This window comes from Pipistrellus hanaki, assembly GCF_964339955.1.
Source record: "Pipistrellus hanaki genome assembly, chromosome: 5".
Lineage (NCBI taxonomy): Eukaryota > Metazoa > Chordata > Mammalia > Chiroptera > Vespertilionidae > Pipistrellus > Pipistrellus hanaki.
The window spans coordinates 29,649,978-29,658,823 of record NC_140507.1 but is presented as its reverse complement, the minus strand read 5'-3'; the positions used below and the strand labels follow the sequence as shown (position 1 = coordinate 29,658,823).

Sequence of the window (8,846 nt, the reverse complement as noted above, 5' to 3'; positions counted from 1 at the left end):
ATATTCCTTTATCCTTGTAAGGTCTGTGATCTGTTCCCTTTTTTATCTTGATTGGTAATTTATGTCTTGTACTTTATTGGTCAATTAGTTAGAAGTTTATCAACTTTATAGGTTTTTTTCTCACAAAAATTTAATGTTTGAGAATTTTCATCAAAGAGCAATTTATATATAAGACAACATTTAGGAAGGCAAACAAATAGAAAATTTGTAGTAGAAGAAAGAAAACTAGTACAGATGGCAAAATATTCTCCCCCACAGGTTAGTTACAATGCTAGTTAAACAGCAGCAAAGTCCCATTTTATAACTAATAAATCACAAATTTTAAAGTTAACATTTGTGCTGACTAGGTTGTAGTCAATAAGTATACTTTATTGGTGGCAGTGTAAACTGTTTTGGCAAACAATTTGCAATACAAGTGACTGAAAAAAAACTTCATATGTCTGTTCTACGTAATATTGGGCTTCCTGTAACTCAGCATTTACAGTACTGTCTCCCTAGTCTCCCATAGTAGTGAGACCTAATTCCAGGTTCAATCCTTTCCAATGTATCTCACACTGTCAATTACCTGGGTGCTATCTGACATCCTCATATATATGTATGAAAATGTTAAACCCTGGTCCAAGAAGTATGAGCATAGGGAAAGGATAACACAAAGGAACTAGAGCTGAAGTATGAAGAAGGGATGTGGGATCAAAATAACATACTCAAAGTCAGATTAGATCTTGTCAGAGCTTTCAAGATTCAGTTTGGAGACATTGGTGATATACCTATAGACACTAACAACTATTCTTAGAGTGTTTATTAGCACAATCTTTTGAGTTCTTAAAGAAATGCTATCCTTTTGAACTGGAAAGCAGAAGACACTGTAAAACACAATAATCATAAAATTTTGAGTCCTTTTGGTAGAACAGGTGAATCTAATTTACTTTTACCAGTATATATTTATATCAGACTGAAGGAAAATATAAATTTGGTATGGTCTGTTGGCTCCTACATTCCCATTCACCAATAGATTGTTATTGATTGGATTATGAAAAGGCTGACAAAAATCTCTGAAAATATTGGGAGACTTCAGATAAACTTTCACAAGAGAGCAGCATGCAACATACCTTTCTTTTAAGCTTCTACTGAAATATTTAGAAAGATTAAAAAAAAAAAACCTTACAAAGGGACAGATCAATTAATAAACATATAGAACATGATATTCAAACATCATAAAATGGGAAATAGATCCTGAAAGACTTTTGTTATTTTAAAAAGTTTTTGACTGTAAATTTTCTCTATTGCTTTCTGTTTCCAACTTCATTGAAGTTTGCTTTTTTCCTTAGTATGTTCTTTCATTTTTTCAGCTGTGACTCCAGTTTTACCATCTATTCTCTGGCTTTTATGGAGATTTACTTTACCCTTCTGTGTTAACCTCCTAGGCACTGTGTCAACCTTAAAAGGGAACAGAAAAGAGAGACTTGGGAAATTTTACAGGGTTCTCTACAGTTTCTTGCACTCCTCTTTCAGAAATATTTCATGAATCTCAATGGTTTCTTTAAGTCCGAAAACCCATAAGATGCAGTTATTCTGCCCACCAGAGCCTGCGAATGTAAACTTCCTTTACCTTAGACAGGCAGATTCTGGCCTTTGCACCAAACTGGTGCCCAGGAACCCTCTGGTTGCCATTTGCCACGTGCTCTGGGCCTGGGTAATTTCATTTCAAGAACAGAGACATACCTGCACTTAGAACTCAGGCCACTGCATCCCCACCGACTTTGGGAACAAACTCCCCAGGTCCAAGGCCAGTCTGAGACCAGTTCTCATCCATGATTTCCACTGGATTCTTTAACATATCAATCAGAGTTATTTTAAATTTCCTATATGGAAATTTCAATGTCTGGATTATATTTGAATCTGGATTTTTTTAATTACTAGAGGCCCAATGCACAAAATTTGTGCAAGAGTAGGCCTTCCTTTCCCAAGCTACCGGCACCACTTTCCCTCTGGTACCCAGGTATTTCCCTCGCAGCCCGGGCTTCGTCCGGAATGTCCTCTGGGAAGACATCCAGAAGGATGTTCGTTCTAATTAACATATAATGCTTTTATCATTATAGATTATATCTCTTGGGAGTAAGTTTTTCTTTGTGTACTTTATAATTTTTTATTAATGCTGGCAACATTAATAGTAGGAATAGTAGGCACTAAGAAATAATTTTATGTCTAGATATGCCTCTTGGTTGTCATGCAATTAATATGGAGAGACATTTGTCAGTCAATCTCGTCAGAAGCTGAGCTTGGTTTGTATTTTCTTTTTATTACCTACAGTGCACCACAAACTTCCAATATCTTCAGAAGTGAGCTTTTGTTACCATGTACTTTTATTGAGGGCATTATCGGAGGATTGTTTTCAGTGCTCCCTTTCACCCTCAGCTTTCAGCCATTCTCATCCTCCTGTGCCTCAGATGGGCATCTCTCTCCATGCTCTTGTCTCTCACTAGTACTAGACTAATGTTCCTTGTTCTCAGTGCAGGTTCATAAGTCTTTGGCAAGCTCTGTGCATCTTTACTTCCTGGGTGGGGATTTCCAGCTCTTCATCTCCCAAACTCTGTCTTATCTCTGTGATTGTTCTTGGGAAGGAGTTTCCTGTTTTTCCCTTTGGAGTAGCAGACCTTTGCTTACTCTTGGTGTAGAATCCTGACCATTTCCCCAGAAGAGATGGGTTTTGTTCTATCATCTTCTCTAAGAGCAATTGATCTTTGCCTTTGTCCTGAGGTTGAGACAGTTTCCTATCCCTCTACCAGAAATAGGTGGCTCTGGCTTCTGTTTCTCACTAAAGCAATAGATAAAGCAATAGAAGTAACCCTTCTTTGGCGGCTTACTGCTTTAGCTGTGATGATAGTGTATCTGGAAAAGTGAGTGGGGCTTGTGCCTATTCCCAAGCAGCAGCCTCCTGCAGGACACCTTTACCATTGAGGAGATGGCTTCTGGTCTTTTTCTCTGGCCTGATCTTTCTTGTGAAAGCCCATGGATAGGAGCTTGTGAGTGGGTGTGAAATCTTCTGTTCCAAGCTGATGTTCTAGTCCACATATTTGGCTTCTAAGATTTTTATAAAGATTTTAGCCAATTTCTTATTATTTGCTTGTATGGCAGCCACGTCTGCCCCCATGCTTTGCCCAACGTTAAACATTTCACATGCTCTCTCTCTCCTTGTAGGGGGTTCTCCTCTCTTGTACTTCACTTTAATTGCCTTTTGACCTCACATCTTTGATTACCTGAAGAAAAGTTATGATTTTGTTGAGGTATAGTGATTAAGAAATACAAATTGGCTGTTACAGAATAGTCATGAGGATGTAAAGTACAGCATAGGGGATAGAGTCAATAATCCTATATAATAAAGAGGTAATATGCAAATTTACATTCATGCCCTCACAAGATGGCCACCCCCATGTGGTCAAAGATGGCCACCACAAGATGGTCAGCAGGGGAGGGTAGTTGTGGGCAATCAGGCCAGCAGGGAAGGGAAGTTGGGGGCAACAAGTCTGGCAGGGTTGGCAGTTGGGGGTGACTGGGCCATCAGGGAAGTGGTTAGGGGGTGATCAGGCTGACAGGCGAGCAGTTGGGAGCCAGCAGTCCCAGATTGTGAGAGGGATGTTTGACTGCCAGTTAATTGGAGAGGGTGCAGACTAGGCTAAGGGACCAACCTCAGTGCACGAATTTTATGCACTGGGCCTCTAGTATTCTAATAACTAGACATGGTGCTGGATAGGTGCTGGTAGGATTTATTGGGGTAAATCACTTAGTAAGTTATGTAATGTCTGGTCACTGGTATGAATACCAGAAACTAATATAATGATGTGTGTCAACTGTAATTGAAAATGAAAAATGATTTTAAAAAATTAAAAAGATAAACAAGTAAATGGGGGGAAAAGATCATTACAGAAATGAGAGACCGAGTGAATGTTTCATTTTGCTATGCTGTCCCAATCTTCCCTGTCCTGGTATCCAGAGGTTTGGAAGCAGTGTGTAAAGTAAGACATGTTACACCAGGACAGAAGCAAATAGAGAGATCAGGCTAAATAAACCTTACCAAGTGCCTGATAATTCCTCAGTGAAGATTCTGTTGAGGAAGTGAAACATGGCTGTCAGCAGGAAGTTCTATGCTCTGTAATTGATTATTCCAGTAACCCCCAGCCTGCCTTCACAGATGCCAGTGGGTGAACATGAATTTGCCACAGGAAGAAAGAGGCCCTGTGCTGAGAATAAGCATTGTTAATTACCTTTCTTCTATTTGGGAGCTCCAAGGGCTGCACATACACACTTGCTTCCTTGGAAGAACAGTATTAACTGGCAAGGGTAGAATGTCCCCAGCAACCCATGTTGTAAAGATGGTTCCTTAGATAGAAGGTGCTCTCTGTACCTTGAGTTGTTAGTCTATTTTGGCACAAAGTTTGGAATATGTTTTGCTCTTCTTTACTCCCAGGGTTGGTAATGTTTTTGTTTGTTTGTTTGTTTGTTTCAGGACTGGCTGTGTGTGCAATTGTATGAGACAAAGCTCTTACTGCAGCCATGAGCTCCAGGGATGTTTGCAGTGTTTGCTGCTGCTTATCCCAAGGATTTTGGATAATGATAAACATAGTAGGATGTTCTCTTCCTCTGGTCTAAACATGTGTACCTTCACCATGGTTGAACAGTCTCCATAGGGAATCTGCCCTTGTCACAGACTGGGCCTTAGCCCTTAGAAAGTTGGGAGATAGTTCCTTCCAAGCATTGTATGCACTGGAGAGCAGAAAATCTGATGCAGACCATTTGTGTCTTTTGCTATAGGAAAATGCAAAGCTAGTAGAGTGAATTAATTCTGAGACAGACAATAGAGTGGGGCCCCAGGCAGGGTCATTCAAGAGACACACTTTTTCTTTGGAGTTTTTAGCAGAAGCAACTATGTTCTGAATCCTCATAACTTCTGAAGCTTTTCTCAGCAGGCTCTTTGTCTCTGTACTGAAGGCAGTTAGAGAAGTACCCAACTTTCCAGAATCTTCCAAAAAGGAGCATTTTTATCTGAGAGAGGAATCCTTCCCTGTGGCTGGACTTAGTGATGCCTGTTCGGGGCCAGTATATGAATCTGGATCCAACTCATCAGGACCTGTGTGTGAGGAGGGAAAACACTTCCACAGGGAAAATGCCTTACTTCTGGCACTCTGCTTCTCTTCACTTCCTAAATGGATATGATTTCTCTAACACTGTAGAATACTATTTTCATAAACTCATTTCTAGTCCCTCTAAAAAGGGGCAACCCAGGGTGGAGGGGAGTTTTGGTCTTAATGTGGGATAACTTGTGAGCTGGGGGAACAGGCAGCAACAGCATTTTCAGAACTATTTTTTGCAAATGTCCACATTCTGAGATTTAAAACAAAAGCCAATGCTGGCCAGTGCTGTTTGCTAATTGCCGAACAACAGGAAAACACACTGCAGCCAGAAAAATCCCTACTGAGTTTGGGCAACTGATCTCTCTGGCAGCAAATGAAAGCTTTGGTTGTTGCTCCCCCCACCCCCAACCCCCACTACCCTAGGACTGGCTGAGCAAGCCGGGACTGAACCCACTGCATGCCCCCCCCCCTCCATTGTGGGCACAGCCTGTGTGTGGGGGAAGGGGAGGTGCAGGCACCCTAACTCACAATTTTAGGCAGCTGCACACCTCACCCAGAGACACCACACCAGCGTAATTCATCCCACACCTCACAGCCAGGGTGATCCCAGCCTCAATGGACAATAATTTGGAGGCATTGTTTACAAGTCAATTTCCCCCTCAAAATAGGCTATTATAAAAGTGGGCCCTTCTGCTTGCCCAGGCTAGGCCCACCTGTCACTGGGACTTCCTAGCCAGTGGTCACACTGTATTGATCCTTTTAATCCCCTCTCTTTGAAACACAGAGCCAGCTGATGTGGAGCTCCTCAAAAGAAAGGCTCTCCCACCACCCCTACCTCTACAGGTAGCTGAGAATCCGGACTAATTCCCCACTAAAAAGTCTTAATTGGTTTATGGGGAGCCTGACAGATCTCCCTTGTGTTCATAAGGTGAAAGGAAATGATGGATCATAAACTCCCTAGTCTGTCTTTATCTGATTTTTGGTGGAAATCAGGTATATTTTATTTTTTGTTTTTGGCTGGAGGATTTGAAAGCGGGTGGGGATAGTGTTTCACTTTAGTGGTTGAACGGCTAGGGGAAGGAAAGAAAGGCCCCAGAGAGACACCGACATCACGCAAGAAACTTGGTGACTTAGTTTTTATTTACACAAACACCTGCAGTACAAAAATGTAAACTTTGATAACTCATTATAATAGAATAAACTCTTTATGTACAAAAATACATTTTCATATGAATGAAGCATCTTGAATAAATTAAAGTACTCTCCAGCCCAGTGCCTGAATAGCTACCGAGGCAAGAGTCTTGGGTTCTTCCTAAACCAAGCCTGCAGTGGTGGGGGTCGGGATCCATAATGCATGAAGCCCACTCCTTGTCTCTCCTTTTTAAGCCTTTTCATTGTATTGTCAGCCGGCTCAAACCGAATTTTCATGCTCGTTTTTCTTCATTAGAGTTCTACAAATTGTAAAATTGACTTTTCACCTCGTCTTCAGGGGCTGATCTGTCCCTTTTCTAAATCACACTGAAGTGGTGGCTGGGGTCAGCTCTGAGCCTGCCACAAAGGAGGTTTTGTGGAGTTCAGAAAGTGCAAAAGGGAAGGCTGTCTAGGGGCGGGCAGGAGGGGCCCCGGGCTGAGGGCTGGAGAAAACAGACCAAGGGGAAGCCGTGGCGAGGGTGCAGCGACCTAACAAGCGGCTCAGGTATCCTCCATCCCTTTAAAGCTCCCGCTTCCTCCCTCCGCCTAGACTGGGGGTCCCGAGGCCTCAGCTGGGGCCCCATCTACCACTACTGCCTGTTGCCTGGGGGGAAGGGAGAGGTAAAGGTGTCCAAAGGGGCCTAGTGGTAAGGGATGAAACAGGGCGTTGTTCGGAGCAAGTCTTTGGGCAGGCTGGGGAAGGAGAAAAGGGGGTCGCCAAGACTATAGGAGAAGTCTTCGGAGGTGGCAGGGCTACTGGGGTCAGATAGTGGTGAGGAGGCGGCAGCGCATGGGGAGGCGGCAGCACCAGAACCCCAGGACTCAGCGTCGCTGGCGGGGCTCGGGGGCCCTGGCAGGCAGGGGGCGCACTGTGGCGGCAGGAGGCGCTCTCGGGCACCGCCTCCGGGCAGCCCCTGGTCTGCCAGGCGCAGAGTCTCAGCCAGAGCCCAGATGTAGTTGTAGGCGAAGCGCAGCGTCTCGATCTTGGTGAGCTTGGTGTCGTCGGGGAAGGAGGGCAGCACGCTGCGCAGCGCATCAAGCGCTGCGTTCAAGTTGTGCATGCGGTTGCGCTCGCGGTCGTTGGCCTTGACGCGCCGGCTCCTGCGAAGCGAGTGCAGCAGCGCCTCGGAGCGCACTCGGGCGCGGCCCCTGCGCCGCCGCCGCTCCTGCTCGTCCTCCTGCGCCCGGGGAGTGTCTGACACCCCGGGAACCCCGGGGGCGCCCCTGTGCGCCGGCACAGGCGGCACTGAAGCGGGGGCTGACTGTTGGAGCCTGGCACAGTCCTCTTCGTCCGTGAGGAATCCGGACAGGTCGCTGCTGCTGCTGGTGCTGCTGCTGCTGGCGCAGTCGAGGTCTGAGAGGCAGGTCTCCAGAGGGGCTGGCATCTCGGCGTCGGGGCCGACGGACAGATAAGGGAGCGCTTAGAGGGAAGGACCTCGGACTGAGGGCAGGACCGTTGGGGCACACTTACTTTCCGAACGGCCCGAGCTTACTCGGTGCCCGCTGCGGGCACGAAGGCCTGGAAGGGCGCGCTGGAACTTGGCCTTTTCTCCTCGCCTCGCCTGCAGGGGCCACGCTCCAGCCGGTCTCCCGAGTGATCTCGCCGGCAATCAGATCAGCTCGTGTGAGTACGAGTGTGGCACACGACTGGCCTCAGGACCCCTTAAGTATCCGGCACAACAATAGGCGCCCCCCTCCCCGGCCACCTTCGTCCCCGAGGCAGCCCCCGTGAATGGAGCGAGGCGGCAGGTCAGCCCCGTGCGGCGCCCGGGTATTTGCATAATTTATGCTCGCGGGGGGCCGCCCCCGCCCCTCCCCCGCCCGGAGTGTGCCCGTAATTACCGCGGGCCAATCGCGGCGGCTCGTCCCGGAGCTGTCTCGGGGCTTAGCCCGCCGAGGCGTTTCCAGTCGGTGAAAAATGGGGGCGGGGGCGGCGGGCGATTAGCCGCCTGGGCACGCTCCTCGGGGCGGGCGGGGCGCCCCTCGCTGGGGTGGGATGGCCAGGCGGCGCACTGGAAAGTGTGAGCAGCGCAGCGAGTAGCGGAAACCTGGAGCCAGCTGGGATCCTGGGTTCACTCCTCTTTCAGGCCGCTTGATTTTGAAAGCGATTTGACTTCACTTTCTACATATGTAAAATAGTGTACAGAGTCTACCCTGAAGAGGTTGATGTGAGATTTCGTGGGATACTTGGCAAGGTACTTTTGCTAGATGAATGGTTTCAAGATAGAGCGCCTCGGAACTCGGGAAAACCCTGTCCAACTAGAATGCTACCTTCACCAGGAGGCGGGGGTGGAGGACCTGTTCGGAAAGTAAAGGAACGGATGATTTTCCAAGTTGGTGGAACCTAGGCATATCTCCCCCCAACACCCCCCCCCCCAATAGCCTAGCTTATTAGGAATCCCTTCCCCTCCGCGAGCTCTTGCAGCCTCCTCCCCACACCCCACCTTCCATTTGCCCTTCAGTCTCTGCTTACATCCTCTGAGGCCCCCTTCAGTGGAAGCCATCTAGGGGACAGGAGAGAGGGTA

General features: G+C 46.8%; 1 protein-coding gene across 1 annotated transcript; it reads right to left on the bottom strand.

The window, feature by feature from the left end:
* Positions 1 to 6,961: 6,961 nt before the first annotated feature.
* NEUROG1 (neurogenin 1) lies at positions 6,962 to 7,705 on the bottom strand (the record flags this gene model as incomplete). The annotated part of the gene is made up of 1 exon (XM_084886113.1): positions 6,962 to 7,705. The coding sequence occupies one exon, from the start codon at positions 7,703 to 7,705 to the stop codon at positions 6,962 to 6,964; it is 744 nt and encodes a 247-aa protein (XP_084742239.1).
* Positions 7,706 to 8,846: the final 1,141 nt, after the last annotated feature.